The 21,122-nt window shown below is 39.2% G+C and overlaps 1 protein-coding gene across 1 annotated transcript in view; it reads left to right on the top strand.

Annotated features, from left to right (window-relative positions):
• Positions 1-21,122, top strand: part of LOC139720991 (protein turtle homolog B-like) — a 107,879-nt gene that overhangs the window by 46,912 nt on the left and 39,845 nt on the right. The window contains exons 6-10 of the mRNA XM_071632321.1: positions 1,271-1,285; positions 6,260-6,437; positions 14,714-14,838; positions 18,245-18,401; positions 20,396-20,558. Of these exons, the coding sequence (XP_071488422.1) occupies positions 1,271-1,285; positions 6,260-6,437; positions 14,714-14,838; positions 18,245-18,401; positions 20,396-20,558 (638 nt within the window). The remainder of the gene's footprint in view (positions 1-1,270; positions 1,286-6,259; positions 6,438-14,713; positions 14,839-18,244; positions 18,402-20,395; positions 20,559-21,122) is intronic.

Below are 21,122 nucleotides of genomic sequence, written 5' to 3'. Positions count from 1 at the left end.
TTTTTTTTTTTTTGGGTCCTTCCATCCGCACAGTGCTCGATGACCATTACAAATTCAAAAGCTTTGGCCTCTTATCAGTGAGTTAATTGCACCGTATCGCCGTGGCTGACATTGCTGTTGTTACAGTAGAATAATGTGGCACACAGGGGGTTTACACCACACCATGGCATATGAAGAGTCAGTGACCTACCTGTTTGATGGCCAATTGAATTACCCTTAACATAGTAAAAAAAAAATCAATATTTAGCCAAATGTTCTATTTCGAAATATGAGCTTTGAAAAGTGTTTACATTCTTTATAATTTATTTATTCATTTATTTTGTTTTTATTTTGTTTTGTTTTGTTTTTTACTGAGTGTATATCCCATAAGAACATCATGGTAAATGATTGGCATATATATTTGAAGTGAATTTCACTTTGGTTCATATCTGATTTCACCCGAATGTTCACTCATAATTTTTTTCTTGAAGTTTACTGAATGTAACTAAAACATATTTCCATGTAAAGTAAGTTCTTTGTAAGTTAATTGTCTCATTATTTCAGAGGGGGCTGTTTCTGTAGGATAACCCGATTATTTGACTTATCTCCTTGTTCATAATGCAATGCCAATTTAATTTTTGCAGTGTATTTCACTCACAAAAATCATCAGCAGACAGTGAGGAAGGTCAAAGATAATTTCCTTAATGTTGTCAAACCAAAATGTTGGTCAATATAAAATTTTGATGTGCAATACTTGGCCCAAATGTCAATTGTAGTTTGAAGAATCAAGAATGTGGTACCGGTAAATGTTGAAATATTTGGTGGAACTGTAGAATAGTGTCTGTATTTTGACCTTCATTATTTTCAGCTTCCTCTTTTCTTTTCCATTTCCCCTGTTTATATATTGTATCCCTGTATTTATTAATGTTGATCATTGTGTAGTAGTTTTGTCAGTGAATATATGGAAGAAGAAGATTGGATTTATTTGTGAAAGGGGGCTATTACAATTAGGCTGAGAGTCGCTTCTGTGATGTAAATCTATTAAGATTTCCATGTATTGTCAGCTGTCTTATAAAAATTGTCATTTGTTACATATACCTCTCACACATTTACATGTTTTATCCAAATTGTTTAGAGGCTTTGCAAAGGATAGTGTAAAACCAAGTAGAAATTGAGTGATAAACCAACTGGAAATGATTTGCAGTTTTTTAATTGAGCACTAGACATACAGTCAGAGAAGATTAAGTATTTCAAAAGCAGTCAGTAGAGTTGGGTCATGTGGAATGACAAGGAAAATGGAAGGCAGGTCTTCATAGCAGGCATGTGTTCATGCACATACACTCAGTCTCCTGACCCTTTTGTATTGTGGTCATGTGACATAGAGGGAGAGTGTTGTACCTGGCTGAGAGAGACAGGAAGTGGTGAGGGGGTATTAATGTGTGACTCAACAGGAGGAAAGAGGGGGGACTCCCTGAACAGAGCCTAAAGGGCCAAGTCAGCTTCTGCAGCAGTCGGCTTTTTTTTCTCTCTCTCTCTCTCTATCTCATTCCTTCTACTTCTTTTTTCAGTCATGTGCAGATATTCTTTTGATGAATTAGGCATGTAACTCAGTAAAATATCACATTATATTCTCGATGTGATAGGTAGATACTTGTATATGGCACATTTAATGATAAAAGAGATGCTCCCTTGACTGTTTAGGCTGTTATTTGTGATGATCTGAGGGATACTATTCTGTCCATCCACCTTTCTATTTAAAGTGTGTGCATGCAAAATCCATTGTTCAGCTGCTATGAATCATTTCAAAATCGTATTTTGCTTAAAATAAACAGACTTGATTTGAGAGGCTGCACAGGCATATGTTAAACAATGTTACAAATTAATTGGCACATGTTATTGATCTGAGGAGTAGTAGGTGTGACAAATGGACATGTATGCATTATAAATGAATAAGCATCCTGGTTCTGCAAACTTTTCCAGGAGAGCAGTTTAGAGTTAGGTTATTGCATAATGGTATTTTAGCAGTACATTGTATCTGAATGTTGTGGAATGCACGCAGGAAACTAAAGTTGCAAATTTAGCACATGACTTAATCCTTTGTTATTGAGAGTGACAATTCTTTTTAGAGGAAACAACCATGAACATGGAAGGACAGTAACCTGCATGTTTCTCTTGTTGGTCATTTTAAATCATTTTTCTTTTCATGCCTCTGCCACAAAGCATAGCCAGAGGTATTGTGTTTTTGGGTTGTCTGTCTGATGTTCATAATCAATTTTGTGGACAGTGTAACTTAGGTTTGAGGCATCTAAGTGAAACTTGACATACATGTATGAGTGGATAAAGCTGTGACTATACAACTTTAGGGCACTCAAGCTCAAGGTTAAAGGTCATAGGTCAAGGTCAAGCCTCCCCCCCCCCCCCCCCCAATGTCTCTACAATGCCTGATGGTTTTTTCATGAAACTTAGTGTATGTATTACCAGATGAAGATTCTCTGTATAAAGTTTTAGAATATGGGGTCAAAGGTCAAATTAAAATGCTAAATTTCACTTTGTTCTCCATATCCCAGAAATTGCTCTTGGTATCTTCATGAAATTTAGTACATACTGTATACATGTATTACCTGACAAGGATTCTCTTGGGAAGGTTTTTAGGTCATGAGATCAAACATCAGGTTAAAATGCCAAAATTATATATTAATTATACTACATCATGGTGAGTTCACACTATATTCTCCATACATAGATGTATGGCTCAATGCATACTGGTAAATTATTATGTAGGGAAAGATTTGGGGTGGTATTCTGAAATCCTTCCGAGGAAGAAATTTCTTAACAAGTCAGGATTTTTTCCTAAGTGGTATTCTGAAAATCTTCCTAAGTTTCTTCCTAAGTCTGTTCCTAAGTTTTTTCCTTAACTTAGGAATAAACTTAGGAAGGGGGCGGGAGTATGCAAATTTCTCAGCTGACTTAGGAAGAAGTTGGTATTCTAGAATGCACTTAGGCAAGAAATTTAGGAAGATATTTAGGAAAGCTCCACCCCTGTCCTAAGTACGTTGTAAAGAATAGCAAGCTGCAGACATTGTGATAGGTGCGCTTGTCATTCACTGCGCTCGCATGTACTTTGATGCGCGACATGAGCGTGACAAAGGGGACCTGCCGCGCACACGTGTATTTGACCATCCGTCATAGTAACATGCGATTGTCATTGGTTGGTTCCTTATTATACGGCATTCCGTATTGGGTTAAGAAACGACGTGGGCGGGGATAAGGACGGCCTAATTTGCATTAAGAAGTGCCTAGGAAGAAATTTCAGAATACCAATTCTGTCTTTCCTAGGCACTTCCTAAGTTTCTGACTTAGGAAGAAACTTTGGAAGATTTTCAGAATACCACCCTTGGGCCATGGGGGCAAAGATCAAGACAAAATGCTGAAATTCCCACTTTTGTCTTCATTTTGAAAATAGCTCAAAGTATTCTCATGAAAATTGGTGTACAGATAGTATACCAATCATATAAAAACACTGTCTCACATTGGCAAGATGTCCTGTAGACCTACTGTACTTGGAGAATAGTGCAAAATTGCAGAGGCATACCAGTTGCCGTAGCAGCAATTTTAGTTATACCCCCACCACACATAGTGTGAAGGGGGTAGGAATCACTGTGATGTTGGTCAAAGGCAGGCGGGCGGTCGGTCGGTCTGTTGCAAAGTCTTGCGTCGCGAACTCCTCCTACAGTTTTGAAGCAATTTAAATGAAACTTAGGGTAAATGATGATATTGAGGTATAGATGTGCTAGACATGTTTTTTGTGTTTGTCGGACAATGCGTTGCCATGGTAACCATAATTTTACCAAAACCTTGTGGATTGAATAATTCCATAGTATTCGAGCAATCGATTTCAAAACTGGTATCTGTGATGATCTATAGGTGTAGTTATGCAAGACACTCTTTGTGTTTGTACTTGACAAAGCATTGCCATGGTAACCGCATGTTTTCTTCGAAATCTTGTAGAGTGAACAACTTCCTCAGTTTTGAAGCTATTGAAATAAAATTTGGTAGGAATTATGGCCTTGAGGCATAGATGTGGAACACATAATTTTTGTGTTTATCAGGCAAAGCATTGCCATGATAACCATAATTTTACCAAAACCTTGTGGATTGAATAACTTCCACATCATTCAAGCAATTAAGGTCAAATTTAGTATGTACAGCTATGATGATCGGGAGGTGTAGTTATGCAAGACACCAATGTCTTGATATAAGAAAAATGTGTTACCATGGTAACCACTCATTTTTGTATCAGATTGAACCATTTAATCTATGAAGGTGAAATTTGGTGTGTATGATGCTCTTTAAGTGTAGTTTTGCAAAATGTCCTTTGTATTTGTATCGGACAATGCATTGCCATGGTAACCGCATTTTTTTTATCCTGTGGAGTGAACTTCTTCCACAGTTTGCAAGCAACTGAAACCAAATTTGGTAGGCATTATGGCCCTGAGGTATAGATGTGGAACACATAATTTTTGTGTTTGTCACACAAACTGTTGCCATGGTAACCACAATTTTACCAAAACCTTGCAGATCGAATAACTTTTCCATCATTCAAGCAATTAAATTCAAATTTAGTATGTATCATGATCTAGAAGATAAGTTTTGGAAGACACCAATGTGTCAGTTTAAGGAAAATGTGTTGCCATGGTAACCACTCATTTTTGTATCAAAATAAACCATTCAAGCTATGAAGGTCAAATTTGGTGTGTATGATGGTCTTTAAGTGTAGTGATGCTTGGGGAAAGCATGTTTCAATTTGCTGTAAGTTTTATACTCAGTGTCAACTCTGTGATTTTTCAGTAAACTAAAATTATTCTGTTTCCAATTTGACAAATGCACAAACTTGGTATTAGCATCATTGCCCTCATGACATCACATACTATAAAGCAACACTAGGGGCGGAGTATTAATCACCTTCCGTGATAATTCTAGTTTTTATTACAGTGGTTGAATGTTACTCCTCCATAAAGTTAGCCAAGCTGTAATGAAATCTGAAGCAAGATTAATGTGAACTTAGCATCAAATGTGAGCTACAAAGTTAAAATGAAAAAATAGCCATACAGCTTAATTTCCATGCCCATTTCTTGATGCCCAAAATCATTTTGTGTGACAATCTCAAGCAATTCCCCTATTTCAACTGAGATGCATCAGGGTCTGCTTGTCTTGCATTTACTACATCATCAATAAGAACATAGTTCCCTCACATACATTTTTTCCATAATTTCATTGATTTTGACTGAGGATTTACCCATAACCTTCTGCACACAAGAAGTATTTCCTGTCTTTTTCCATGCATTACCAAAAAAAAAAGTATACATGGACTTTTACCAAGTGGAATTTATTGTCAGAAAATTATATTTTAGTTGTGAATTTGATGACTTTTACCCTGAAGCTTTGACCTATTTCCCTGTCATTTTATATAATAAATTTGTCATTGCTGATGTTATTTCTATCTCTATTACCAAATAGAAATGCCAATGACATTTCAAGCTAGATTTTAGCTTGAGAAGGAAATTTTTAACCAAAGTACAGGAACCAAATCTTTAACCATGACTTTTGATTGTCTTTCACCATCATGATGCAAATATCTGGACTTTTTTAGCTTTCACCTATCACTCTAAGCTTTCACTGCGACCAATTGTTCTTTATATCATGCAGTGCAATGCGCGTACACATTGGACACCTCCTGTGTATTGTTGTGCCCTTCTTCATGTGTATTGTTATGTGCGTTTATCATTCCAAGTTGCCAGCATGACGTTGTTCCGTCAGTGCAGAGAACTTGGACAGTGACCAGATCAACCAAGGGATTCCCATGATGATCCGTACACTGCCAGAATGAAGAACATCATCGTAGAGCTCTTATTTTGTCTGTGGCAAAAATAATTCCACAAATGCTCCCTGCAGTCCATTTCTCATTGATGCATGCAAGTCCAATGTGCTAGTACTGTATATCTGAGACCTGACAGTTGCTTGTCCCATCTTCGCCAAAATAAACCAAATGAACACGAACACAATGGATTCTCATGTATTTGTACAGTTGTATAGCAGTTAGCAAATGCAGGTTTGCTTCCAGCTAGCTTACATGTGGCAGGTACATGTACATGTAGTCGATCAAGAATAATGAGTACAAGTAGAAAGTATATCCCTGACAAGCAACTGCACTAGTTGGATGTGTTATCAGTGTGATCCTATCATCAAATTACTTTCAGTTGTCTATTCAAACTCAATGCAGAATGATGAGATCCTGACCAACACCAGTCACACCATCATTGAAGTGACCTACTCAGAAAGGGTGGCCTGGTCAAGACTCACCTTTGACACACTTAATGTCACTGACAATGGGATGTACAAGTGTGAAGCAACCAATGTGAATCAACAGATCATCCACAACTTTGAGCTTGTTGTCCATGGTGAGTCAATCATATATGCCTTATGACCTTATTTGTCCGGCGGTCGTGCGTTGTCCGTCGTCCGTCGTCCGTCGTCCGTCGTCCGTCGTTTGTCGTGCATAAACTTTTTACATTTTCATCTTCTTCTTGAGAATTCCTTGATCAATTTTCACCAAACTTGGCAGGTAGCATCTCTAGGGGGTTAGGATCTCAATTTGTTCAAATGGGCACCATACCCCACCTGGGGGGCCCCAGAGGGGCCCAAACTCCCCAAAATTAAGGAATCTTAAAAAATCTTCTTCTCTAGAACCAGAAGTGATAGAGCTAAGTGAATACTATGAGTTAGTACATTGATGACTATAGTTTCAAGTTTGTTCATGGCGGAATCAGGGGTGCCCCCCTTGGGACCCAGGGGAGGAGGATGGGGAGGGGTCCTAATTGGGCCCAAATTGTACATTTTCATCTTTTTCTTGAAAATGCCATGATGAATTTTCACCATAGTCGGCAGGTAGCATCACCTGGGGGGGGGGGGGGGCAGGGGGCCTAAATTGGGACCTAGATTTTAAATTTCATCTTTTTCTTGAAAACGCCATGATGAATTTTCACCCAACTTGGCAGGTAGCATGCCTAGGGGATAGAATCTAAATTCCATCAAATGGGCACCATGCCCCACAAGTAATTGAGTTAAGTTAATACAATGAGTCAGGATAGTGATGACTGTTGTTTAAACTTGTTCATGGCAGAATCAGGGGTGCCCTCCCCCCCCCCCCCCCCCCCCCCCTTTGGGACCCAATGGAGTGGAGTGGGATGGGTCCAAATGGTGATGTAAATTGTTCATGTTCATAATGATTGAAAACCCCTTGATGAATATTTACCAAACTTGACAGGTAGCATGCCAGCTCTTAAAGCTACCCCCACCACAAGTTTCCAATTTTCTCAGCTAAGAGTCTGCAAGAATGCATGGAAGGTGAACTTGCGATACTCAGGTGAGCGCGAGACCCCTGGGTCTCTTGTTTACTACTAGTATTTGATTTCAATTAATTTCCATGTCACCACAAAATACACTCAAAATAACCACTGTGCTCCATGAAGGCTTGAAAAAATAACATTTAAGACATGATATCACATTTTAGTATTCTCAAAAAAACAAGCTGTCTTATTTATAAAAATATGGATGATGCATTGTATGTGCGTGTACAACCTGTGAGTGTAGGTCTTGTTATATAGACTAGTCATATACATAGACACAGAAACATACAAAACATATAAGAAATAAGAAAATATAGAACAAGCATGGCCATTCACTTTGTCATTTGAATAATTGTACAAAATTCACATGTCAATAGTTTTAATAGTTGTATATCTTTTCCCATATTGATTGCTTCCCTAAGTTAATGTGCTGAGTGTAATTCAATTATTGCATGTGTTTAATGACTGCTACACATTGATTTAGGTCATGTCTGTTTTCCCTCATTTTTCATCTCTCCTTTCGTCCTTTCCCTATGCGCTTAGAAACATTGTATTAAGCGCATTACAAATGTAATGTATTATTATTATTATTATTGTTGTTTAATGTACAACATATTGTGTTGTGATGCCTTTGTACTTGCAATGTGTTTTATGTTTATTCATTGTAAACATTAGTGGCATTTGTTACATTGTAAACATGATATTTTTCACAGAGCTAACTATTTTAACATTTTCATCCTTATCATATTATTTAGCATTTCTTATGCCTCCACCACGAAGTGGTGCCGGAGGCATTATGTTTTCGGGTTGTCCGTCCGTCCCTACGTCCGTACATCTGTCCGTACGTCCGTCCGCATTCATTTACGCGATAACTGAAGTAATGTTGATTGGAATTTTACCAAACTTGGTCCAAGTATAAAGTATGATGGGGCAATGACTTGATTAGATTTTGGGTGAAATCGGCCAAAGGCCAAAGGTCAAGGTCAAATCATGAAATTGTATCTGTTTACGCAATAACTCGAGACTGGATCAAGCAAATTTCACCGAACTTTGTCTGAGGATGATGTATGATGGGACAATTACTTTATTAATTTTTGAGTGAAATGGGACAGAGGTCAAAGGTCAAGGTCAAATCCTGAAATTTATCTGTTTACATGATAACTAAAAACTGGATGAAGCAGCTTTGACCAAACTTGGTCCAAGGATGATGTAAGATGGGGCAATTAGTTGAGTAGATTTAGATGACATTGATAAGAGGTCAAAGGTCAAAAGGTCAAGGTCAAATGCTAAAAATGTTGCTATGTCCCCCATATCCATGCAATGCCCAAAGGTATTTTTCTAAAACTTAGTGTAGACATGTACTACTGCATAAAGATTCTCCAGAAAGAGTTTCATGTCATAATGTCAAAGGTCAAAAGGTCAAAGGTTAGGTGAAAATGTTACAATTTCACTTTTCTCGCAAATGGTTCAATGTATCTTCATGGAACTTGGTACATACGCATGTACTGACTGGCAGAGATTATCTAGGGTATTTAGGGGTCATGGGTCAATAGTCAGGGGTCAAAGGTCAAGGTCAACTCTTCAAAATTTTACTCTTTCCCTCATTTACTAGTATATGCAAAGCTTGCATTATCATTTTTACAACTTTATATACATGTATTACCTAATGGAGATTCTCATGGAAATTTCCTGCCAGAAGGTCAAAGGTTAAGGGTCAAGGCCAGGTTTAAATGCAGAGAAGAAAAGAATCTATTTCATACTGTAATTACACTCTTTCTTCATACCTTGAAAATTACTCAATGCATAAACTTATAAAAGGGTCAGTCAGAAGTCAAGTAAAAATCCTCAATTCCCCAAATGCATATACCTGCACTCTTTAATAGACAATTATAGCAAACCTAGTTCAAGGAAAGTGAACATTCAAGATATTTCTGACAAACCTGCAATTTCAATGTTTTGCCAGTTATGTGAAACTGTCATCACACATTATGGAGACATTGCACTATACACCTATTGGGAGAATCATGCATTATGGCGGAGGCATCAGTCGCCATATATAGCGACATTTCTAGTTTGAGTCTGTAATGTCTGTGATGCTATCTGTGATGATAGGTCACATATCACTTTCATACACAGTTGATTTTCTCAATATTGCAGGGATATGAGTATATCTGCATGTATGCATAGATCATGTATATATACATATGAAATATCATCACAAATGATGATTAATAACTACTCACTCATACTAGTTAGATGATTAATTTCATTCATGCACATACCTTCCTCTAAAATAGGTGTTGGTAATGTTCATTTCTTTCATTTGCCCTGTTATCAGCTTTCAGGCCTTCAAAAACTTCAGAATACAGCTGCACATATGATAACTCACATTAGAAAAAAAAAGTATTCCATCACCCTTGTCCTTCAATTATTACCTTGGTTGCTTGTAGAATCCAAATATGGACAGATTTAAGAATTGTGTTAATTCGTATTTAATCAGTTTGTTGTAAGAAATGATTTTTTTTTATTTTGTATGTATACAGCGTACAAGTTATATTGATTATGGTTTACAATTTGGTAATCTAGGGCCACCTCTCATCAAATTATGATGGTAACATTAGGCCCCAAAAAACAAGCTAAAAAAAAAATCACAAATTCTGTTCAAAATCCCCTTGTTCATGTTTCATTGTGCCCATGGCACAACCCCATATTTCTCTTGTTCAGTATACCTGTGTGATAGGTAAATACTCCTCTGACTCCATTTGATAATTATGTTCAAGGAGGTTTGAGGGATGAAGTCTCAACAATGTTATTCCCTTTGGTCCCATGTTGGATGCTGCTATTTAAACATTTTTGAAGTATGTGTATGTGCCAAACTAGGTCTGCCCCACAGATAGGAAGACAGTAGTTACATTCAAACGGTGATCCTTCGAGGATAAGCTCGTAGTTAAGTATTGGGTGCCAGGTGTTGCATGGTCTCTTTCATCATGAAATCAGTCATTTTTTTCTCGAAATGACAGTTCGTCAGAGATATGACAACTTTGTCAACGAAATTGTAATTTTGTGTCAAATTGACTGTTTTCGTGATAAAAGAGACCATGCCACTCTTGGCGCCCCTTACTTAACTACGAGCTTATCCTGGAAGTTAGCTTATCCTCAAAGTTAAGGATCACTGTCTGAGTGTAACTGATGGATTCATGTCTCATTACATAATGACCAGACACTCTCTGTCTTTATGATGGTAATTACTTTTCACTATCCCCTACTCATCAATGATGAACAGTAAATGATGGTAAAGAATTAGGAATGTTCGAATAGAAATTGTGCAAATATTGCTACAGACATAAACATTAAAATTGCTAGACCTTGGCATGTCTTGACAATAATCTAACATATCAATTTTGAATTATCTGAAAAAAAATTGCACTAAATCAGTTTCATTTGTCAGAAATCAGAAAAATTATGAATTTGACTTTCCAGGAGAGTTCAATTTCACAACTTACTGACATACAGCTCAGATTTACACTTTCACACATTTTTTTTTTTTTTTTTTTTTTTGGATTGACTTTTGTTTAATATGCTTTCATTAGGTGAAGTTTCATTTCCTTTTATACATAAACAAGCAAATTACGTCTAATGTTATATTAGCATTAAAAATGAATCTCCAGATTGTTCAAAAAGATGTCACTATCGAATCCCAATCATCAAAGACACAACTGTTTGTGAAATTCTTTTGTACATCTGTGAAAAACTGACAGCTTTTTGAAATATCACAGCCAACTGGAACGCCGTCTCTTGAACCTCAATGATGTGTTGAACCAAGAGTTCATGCTGAATAAGGGATAGTTCATTTGTTGTTAGTGCAGGTCCATAACTTTGAAATAAATTGCCATTGGATATTCAGGGAACTCACAATATCAATGAATTTAAAGTTTAACTAAAATCACATTTTAATTTTGCATGCAAGTTGTCTGTTTTGCTCTGTGTTGTCTTTGTTTTGTATCATTCCTTATTTGCATTGTTTTCCATGTCACTCTTTTTCAGCACTTAGTTGAATACTTTTGTTCATGTTGTGTTATATTTAGTTAACATTATTGCCGTTATCATTGTTTGAAATTCCCTTGTGTGTCAGATATTTTTGTATCGAAAAAGAACTATAATAGCAAATGTCATATGTCTATTATACCAGTTTTGATTCAGATTTTTTTTTATACCCCCTCCAAACGAAGTTTGAAGGGGGTATATAGGAATCAGCGGACGGTCGGGCGGTCGGTCCGTTGCAAATCTTGCGTCGCGAACTACTTCCTCAGTTTTCAACCGATTCCCATAAAACTTGGCACAGATGTGTGCCTTGGGTTGTAGATGTGCAAGACTTATTTTTTGACAGTACCCAAAAGTACGTTGCCATGGTAACGGCATATTATGGGCAAAAATGGGTACAAATCTTGCGTCGCGAACTCCTCCCACAGTTTTTGATCAATTTTTATGAAATTAGGTACAGATGTTCATCTGAATATGTTAATGTGCAAGACACATATTTCCGCAGTGGCAAAAAGTGCGTTGCCATGGTAACGGCATGTTATCGGTAAAATATAGGGCAAAATGCTTCATGGCAAAACTGCTTCATCAGTGTTCTTCCAATTCTCATGGAATTCATATTGAATGTTTGTCTTAGGATATAAGGTCAGCATGACACATTTCTTGACAGTGACAAAAAGTATGTTGCCATGGTAACAGCTCACATATTATGAGCCAAAATGATGGAAAATTTTGTGTTGCAAACTACTTCCTCAGTTTTTGCCCAATTTCCATGAAACTTGGTACAGATGTGTGCCTTTGGTTGTAGATGTGCAAAACGCATTTTTTGACAGTACCCGAAAGTACGTTGCCATGGTAACGGCATATTAATGGCAGAAGATCAAGGAAAGATCTTGCGGATTTAACTACTTCCTCAGTTTTTAGCTCACCTGAGCCAAAGGCTCAAGTGAGCTATTGCGATCGCCCTTCGTCCGGCGTCCGTCGTGCGTCGTGCGTCGTGCGTCGTGCGTCGTCCGTCGTCCGTCGTCCGTCGTGCGTCGTCCGTCGTGCGTCGTGCGTAAACTTTTTACATTTTCATCTTCTTCTTGAAAACCCCAAGACCGATTTTCATCAAACTTGGCAGGTAGCATCCCTAGGGGGTTAGGAACTCAATTTGTTAAAATGGGCACCATGCCCCACCCAGGGGGCCCCCAGGGGGGCCCAAACCCCCCAAAATTAAGGAATCTGTAAAAATCTTCTTCTCTAGAACCAGAAGTGATAGAGCTAAGTTAATAATATGAGTTAGTACATTGATGACTGTAGTTTCAAGTTTGTTCATGGCAGAATCAGGGGTGCCCCCCTTGGGACCCAGGGGAGGGGGGGGGGTGGGGAAGGGTTCTAATGGGGCCTAAATTGTACATTTTCATCTTCTTCTTGAGAACTCCATGACCCATTTTCACCAAACTTGGCAGGTAGCATCCCTAGGGGGTTAGGAACTCCATTTGTTAAAATGGGCACCATGACCCACCCAGGGGGCCCCCAGGGGGCCCAAACCCCCCAAAATTAAGGAATCCGCAAAAATCTTCTTCTCTAGAACCAGAAGTGATAGAGCTAGGTTAATACTATGAGTTAGCACATTGATGACTGTAGTTTCAAGTTTGTTCATGGCAGAATCAGGGGTGCCCCCCTTTGGACCCAAGGGGGGGGGGGGGGTGGGGGTGAGGAGGGGTCCTAATGGAGCCTAAATTGTTGTACATTTTTATCTTCTTCTTGAGAACCCCTATGACCCATTTTCACCAAACTTGGCAGGTAGCATCCCTAGGGGGTTAGGATCTCAATTTGTTAAAATGGGCACCATGCCCCGCCCAGGGGGCCCCCAGGGGGCCCAAACCCCCCAAATGAAGGAATCTTTAAAAATCTTCTCTAGAATCAGAAGTTATAGAGCTGAGATAATACTATGAGTGAGTACAGTAATGACTGTAGTTTCAAGTTTGTTCATAGGAGATCCAGGGGTGCCCCTCTTGGGGGTGGGGGGGGGGGGTGGTTGGAAGGGTCCAAATGGAGGCCTGAATTGTACATTTTCATCTTCTTCCTGAAAACCTCATGATGGATTTTTGTCAAACTTGGCAGGTAGCATCCCTAGGTGGTCAGGATCTCAATTTATCAAACTGGGCACCATGCCCCACCCAGAGGGCCCCAGGGGGCCCCAATTCCCCCAAATTAAGGAATCTTGAAAAAATTGGGCCCTTATTGTACATTTTCATCTTCCACTTGAGAATGCCTCATCAAATTTTGGTAGAGCTGTGAATAATTTAGATTAGTGACTGCGTGAAAGGTGAACTTGCGATACTCAGGTGAGCGCTAGACCCGCGGGTCTCTTGTTTGACCAAAGCTTATGAAATGTGGCACACACCTTGATCTTGGTGGGAAGATGTGGAAGACATATTTTTCGGATGTGTCGGAAGCTGCGTTGCCATGGTAACGGCATATAAATGGCAGAAGATTAAGGAAAGATCTTGCGGATTGAACTACTTCCTCTGTATTCGACTGAAGCTCATGAAATGTGGCACACATTGGTCTTGGTGGGAAGATGTGCAAGACATATTTTTTGGACGTGTTGGAAGCTGCGTTGCCATGGTAACGGCATATTAATGGCGGAAGATCAAGGAAAGATCTTGTGGATTGAACTACTTCCTCAGTTTTTGACAAAAGCTTATGAAATGTGGCACACACAATAGTCTTGGTGGGAAGATGTGCAAGACATATTTTTCGGACGTGTCGGAAGCTGCGTTGCCATGGTAACGGCATTTAAATGGCAGAAGATCAAGGAAAGATCATTCCTTGGGTAAGACTGTCGTCACGGGGCGGGGGTATTAATCACCTTCAGTGATATTTCTAGTTTTTTTTTTGGTGTTGGTTACATGTATGTTGAAATAATTGTATTTTCTATTTTTGTCCTGAAACAGCTGATCAAATGTATTATGTTTATAAATGTATGTGTATATATATATGTGTGTGTCCTTGTCAATTGTGTTGACGTGGTCCATTGTATTTTTTTTTCCCCTTGTAATTACCTGCCCATAGGCAGGTGGTAACCTAGTATTGTTTATTGCATGCTTTGATTTGTGAAGAAATAAAGTATGTTATGTGTCAGTTAGTGTGGTTTACACATGACCTGTGTGTTTCCCATTATGATCAGAGTATTGCACTGATTGCTATAGTGTAGAACACTGTAAACTGTATAGTGAAGCCTTTTGAACATCATTACTTTCTATGAATAAAAATTAACTACTTTGATTACCTGTGTACAGCACCCCCAAGGATTACATCACAACACCCTGCTGTACGAAGAGCACATGTTGGGATGCAACTTACCATGGAGTGTACAGCCTTAGGGTTTCCTCCCCCAAGATTCACCTGGTTCAGGAATGGACGGGTAATGTATGGACCATCTCACATGATTATTTATTTTCCTTTCATTTCAACAAGTTTCACATGTCACAGATCAGTGTTATTTCTAGACAAACACATGTTCAGGAATACCTCCGGTAGAAGCTAGCTATGCTTGTACTACCAAACGGGCCCAAACGGGTCCAAACCCCCTAAAATTAAGGAATCTTTAAAAATCTTCTTCTGTAGAACCAGAAGTGATAGAGCTAAGTTGATGAGTGAGTACATTGATGACTGTAGGTTCAAGTTTGTTCATGGCGGAATCAGGGGTGCCCCCCTTGGGACCCAGGGGAGGGGGTGGTGAGGGGTCCTAATGGGGCCTAAATTGTACATTTTCATCTTCTTCTTGAAAACCCCGTGATTAGATTTCACCAAACTTGGTAGGTAGCATTCTTAGGGGGATAGGATCTCAATTCCATCAAATGGGCACCATGCCCCACTTGGGGGGCCCCCATGGGGCTCAACCCACCCCCCCCCCCCCCCCCCCTGTTAGGAATCTTTAAAGATTTTCTCAAAAACCAGAAGTGATTGAGCTAAGCTAATACAATGAGATGAGTCAGTATATTGATGACTGTTAAATGTTTCAAGTTTGTTCATGGCAGAATCAGGGGTGCCCCCCCCCCCAAACTCTAGGGGAGTGGGGTGGGATGGGTCCAAATGGGGACTTAAATTATACATGTTCATATTCTTCTTGAAAACCCCTTGATGAATATTCACCAAACTTGGCAGGTAGTATGCCAGGGGGTTAAGATCTCAATTTGTTAATTCCCCCCCACCCCCCAACATTAAGAAATATTTACGGTTCTTCTCTAGAACCAGAAGTGATAAAGCAAAGTTACTATGAGTTAATTGTACATTGATGACTGTAGTTTCTAGTTTGTTCATTGCAGATCCAGCCCCCCCCCCCCCCCCCCCCCGAGGTTTTTTTTTTTGGGGGGGGATCCAAATGCAGACCTAAATTGTACATTTTCATCTTCTTGCTGAAAACAACGTAATGGATTTTCACCAAGTTTTGCAAATAGCATTCCTAGAGGGATAGAATCTCAAAGTCTTTTAATGGGCAACATGCTTTCATTGGGGGGCCCCAGGGGCCCAAATCTCCTAAATTAAGGAATATTCAATACTATTCTTTTCTAGAATCAGAAGTGATAGAGCTTTAAGTCTTTTTTTTTTCAAACGGCATGGTCCAACCTTCTATAAAGTACAATGTACTTGGCAATTATTTTTTACCAGTGTGATGGAATATGCAAATTGACACCATGCCCCCAGCTCTCAAAGCTGACCCCATCCCAAGTTTCCAATGTTCTCAAGGAAGAGTCTTGAAGAATGCATGGAAGGTGAACTTGTGATACTCAGATGAGCGTGAGACCCCCGAGTCTCTTGTATTCCAGAAGGATCCAGGTCGATTTGGTCTTATAGGGACAACTCGGCCCTATTTCAGACAATGTATATGCAGCTCATGATAGGCACATTCTATACGTAGGCGCGCATTTACTTTGAATGCGTGCCAAAGAGGTTTTTTTATGCGCGCATTGTATCAACTCTGTCCATAATTGCAACCAGCCAGAATGCTAAGCGCCACCATAGTACAGCACTGTACAATCCAGAGGGACAACTCGGCCCCACCATCAAAGTGAGGCCGAGTTGTCCCCGAGTCCAAGTTAGCCTGACCCCAATTGAGTAAGTTCTGAGATGCAAACCTTTTAGGTTGATATTTGGCATTTTCATCGTTACCCAACGAATATCTTGTTATTACAACATTATTCCACACATCTCTTAGGCATACATGTACATTTTGGAGTGAAATTTGACAGTTGTTCAGGCGTTAAAGAATGATGTTTTACCTTTAAATCATGTTTGCCTGCCAAAGGCTGAATTGTACATGTTTACTGTAATAATCATAAAAATAGACATTACAGTACTCTGAATTAGCAATGACATAAAGATATGATAAAAACAAACAAATCTTACTTTCTAGGTAAGGCTGAAAAGTAAAACTAAAAATATGCATACACAATTGGCAATAAATGAAACTATCACTGAATGTGATTAATACCCCCACCTACATGTGAGAAAATTACTTCAATCCACAATGTTTTACATAAAGATGCTGTTACCATGGCAGTGCATTCTTAACCTGTAAAAAGACAAGTCCCGAGAATACTCAGGCAGGTGTCTGTCAGAAATATGTGTCATAGCAAAATCAGTCCATGTACCATGGGGGTTAAGGATGTCTTTAAGTGGATATTTCATTTGCTCAAATGTGTTGTTAATTTTTTGTATTATTTCATCAAGCTGTTGACAGATGTGTGAAATACTTGATTTGCAGCAAACACCCTTGTTTTTTTTTAAGCCAGTCTCACACCTTTGGACAATTGAGGAACAAACTATGATAGTTTGGACTTCAGAGACTTCAGTCCAACTGAGTGGGTAGATGCAGTAAAGTCTTTACTTTAGTGGCAGTATTGAGATACAGAGTAAACACAAGAACCTTAGAGTTTTCTGTTTCAAAGCCAAAGCTTATGATTATGGATGACATTCGATCAGAACTGGCTGAATCACATCGGTCCTTCTACCCATTTGCTTTAGTCAAGTAGTTGACCTCATTTAATACATGTATCTGGGCTTTTGACTCATATGATCCAAGGAAATCTTTTCAGGAAGTAATCCTCAGATCAGGATAGATCTTGAAAATCAGGTCAAAGGTATGAAATGAACTCAACAAAGTGTATGGATAGTGTGGATGGTGACCTTATTTTTTTATTAACATGATATAACTGAACAAGTTTTGGTGCCGGAGCTCATTACAAAACATAGAAAATACATAAGCTGCACACAGTCTAATACCCCTTGTTATATATTATGATATTACTTAAACAGATTTGCTGCCTTACATGGCAGATGTGTGGAGGAATATGGACCATATGAAGGAGCCTTTTTTGGAGTAAAATCTTTCATTACTAACTACATGTCACAGATTTTTAACACACTTAGCAGGGATATCTTTAAAGTAGACAACATAGATACTTAAAGGTATACCATACATTGTCCACATAGGCATCATTGGACAGGGCCAGGTCCCTCAAGGGCCAAAATGCTCAAAATTGCAAGCAGCATCTTTTAAAGTGGAGGATGGTAATCACTCAGATAACTCCTGCACAGTATTTGACAAATCAGTTAATGATACCCATTATGACTTTCATCAGATTTGAATTTATTTTGAGGCTCGGGTAAGCATGCAACCACAAGGGCTGGCATCCTAAAAATACAAATGTTGCAGTTGAGTGAAATGTACATCAGTCTTAAATCAATGGCTGTTTACAAACAAAGTACACATAAATTGCAACTTCCCACTGTTCAGACAGCTGATTATTTTCAGTTCCATTTTCTAGGCAATTCCTCGCATAGGAAATACTCATGTCCAAGAGGGATGGGATGGCTTACTGACTATCAACAGTCTCCTAGCAACAGATGCAGGAAATTACACCTGTCAGGCAGTCAACGATGTTGGATATGTCTACAGTGGAACAACCAGACTTGACATATTTGGTGAGGAGTGATTAATTGTCTGTGATTTTTTGGAAGCTACATGTGATCATTATAGTACATCTTGTCCAAGGATGTAAGCACTGGGTTGGCATCGAACTTGTGTCACCCAATTGGGAGTCGGGAGTCTTATCCACTATGCCACAGCACCCTCACTCATTGGATCAATGGATTGGAACATGATTAAACTGTAATTATATATAATTCAGTCAACTACTGGTGTGTTTGCAACTGAAATTGACATTGCCTTGAGCTAGGGAACAAAAAAGAATATGAAAGATGGCTGCTGCAACAAGAACAAAAAATATTACTGGATCTCAAAGCAACAAGCCATATGAAAGTGCATGAGCCATGCACCCAGTTGAAGCTGTGTGCTCCCAATGGGGGAGGTACCGTCAGACCATTAAGTTATGTTACTCCCGCACGCACTGCGCACGGGGCTGCTTCGTGTGGTTGCGTGCGGTTTCGTACGGGTGCGTGCGTCTTCGTGCCATTTCGTACGATCTCATGCGGGTGCGTGTGCCTCTGTACGCCCCCGTGCGACCCTGTGCGACCTCGTGCGCCTCCGTGCGCCCTCGTGCGCCTCCGTGCGGCTGCGTGCCAGTCAGTGCGAGGGAGTATGGATCCGCACACGGGCGTACAGATTCGCACGCAGGCGTTCGGATCCGCACGCTGGCGTACAGATCCGCACGCGGGTGCACGACTCCGCACGGGCGTGTACGGGGGCGCACGGAGCCATACGCACCCGTGCGAAATCGCACGAACCTGCACGCAACCGCACGAAGCGGCCCCGTGCACAGTGCCTGCGGGAGTAACATAACTTAATGGTCTGACTGTATGATGTACAGTGAAGTGGTACTTACTATGTACCATACAATGTACATATGCATGTATAGGCATTTATGTAGTATGTCTTATTGATGCCTTGAGGCACCCCACTTACAGGTGCCATTTTTGCCCCTCCCAGTCTCTCCCAATTATACAGTGAGTTCTGTACCAAAACACAATTCCTGTTGATCCACAGAATAAATCTGTGAAAATTATCTGTTTCAAATGGGCCCAAATATTCTTAAAAAGGAAGGTTATGTGTTGCTTGAAGATTTGTATAGTGAAGGAAATGTGCCTCCAAGAAACATTTTCAGTGTGCGCTATTTTCATTTGATAATGGGGCGCAGACCTCTGATAAGTAGGACACTATTTTTACAAGCAGTCTTTTTTTTTTTTTGATAGTTTACACCAACAAAAAAAAAGAAGCTATCAACACATGGTGTTACCCCAAACCTTTCTCCCTGAAGAGGTTAAACTCTGTACTGACTGTAGTTTGATATAATATAGAACATAATGCAACCTGTGAAGAGGAAGATTGTCTACACTTGTTGCTTATGACATTACGTAAGGGAAAAAGTGAGAAGTTTCATGAAAAGTTTCTTGAGAAGTTATAAAAAAAATAAAGAACATATTTGGGAAGTTTGCATTCACACTGGCCAAACTTTGGCAACTTAATCTTTAAAGAGGTTTTGCCAGTGTAACTGGCTTTTGATTCTTGGTGTGTATCAGGTATATTATTTTGATAGCATTGTGCTGCCAGATAAAAAGATTACATGATAATTGAGCAGTCAGATGACAGGGGCACTTCTTATTTCTTTGATATGAGTGTGCAGGTTATATAATACCTTGATGAGCATATGCACTTACAGACTTGTGTGAAGTGAGTGGGATGATACTATAAATCACTTTACAGCACCACAACATATGACAGAGCATTATATTATACATTATACTCATTGTTGTCATTGTAGCATATGTGTTCATGAGAAAGCTAACAATTCCATTGTTTCTGTATCTGTTTATTCTCACAAAAAGTAGAAGCCATCACTTGCACAACATTCATTTAAAATGTTTTGATGTTCATTACTATTGGCAGCATCTAAGATAATGCCAAGAATCACTGAAACGTAATGAAGATGATAATTGTGCATAATTCAACTGACATCTAGGAATCTACTTTGTGGAGAGAGCTGGACGACTAGTAGCTGTGAAGGAGGGCAACTCTACCCAGTTACCATGCCATGTGGGTGGAGCTGACCGTGGTGTTCGCATTGAATGGCTTAAGAATGGAATGCCAGTTGAAACTCAGTGCACACCAGATCAGGCTGATAGGTATGACACACTGCAGATGTTAATGTTTGACTACTCTTTGCAATATTATTGTATTATTATTCCCTACTTTATTGCATTGAATATTACTGTAAAACATGTTATATATTTGCGGCATGAATTTTTCGCGAATTGGAGCCAACGGCCTTTTTTGTGGCATGAAATTTTCGCGAACTGCCGCTGGCATTCAATGCACACAGTGTAGACAAAAACTTTCATGTGCATTTTCATTTCGTGAATCTTGGCGCTCACAAAATTCGCGATATTAAGATGCACGCTAACATTCCTCATTTTACATTACTTTGTTCACCATGAATATAAGTATGTTGTCGCCTCTGCCTTGTACGTGTATGCATAAGTATGTGAAGAGAACTTCCTTTACAGATCGTCACAAAACTTTGTATCAAACTAACAATCATGTTTTATGAACTATGGTGAGTATTGATTAGCACGATCACAATAAAGTCTACTTTTTTGTGGTTGAACCAGCACATGGTCTGTTATGCTGCCATTTCACTTTTTACCATTATTAACTGAAGACATAGGACTCATTGTAGTGCATTTACA

This window comes from Diadema antillarum, unplaced genomic scaffold (assembly GCF_040938485.1).
Source record: "Diadema antillarum isolate AM-2024a unplaced genomic scaffold, OU_Dant_1.0 scf00000136, whole genome shotgun sequence".
In the NCBI taxonomy this organism is placed as follows: Eukaryota; Metazoa; Echinodermata; class Echinoidea; order Diadematoida; family Diadematidae; genus Diadema; species Diadema antillarum.
Note: the sequence above shows the minus strand (reverse complement) of the source record. Positions and strands in the feature narration are given on the sequence as shown.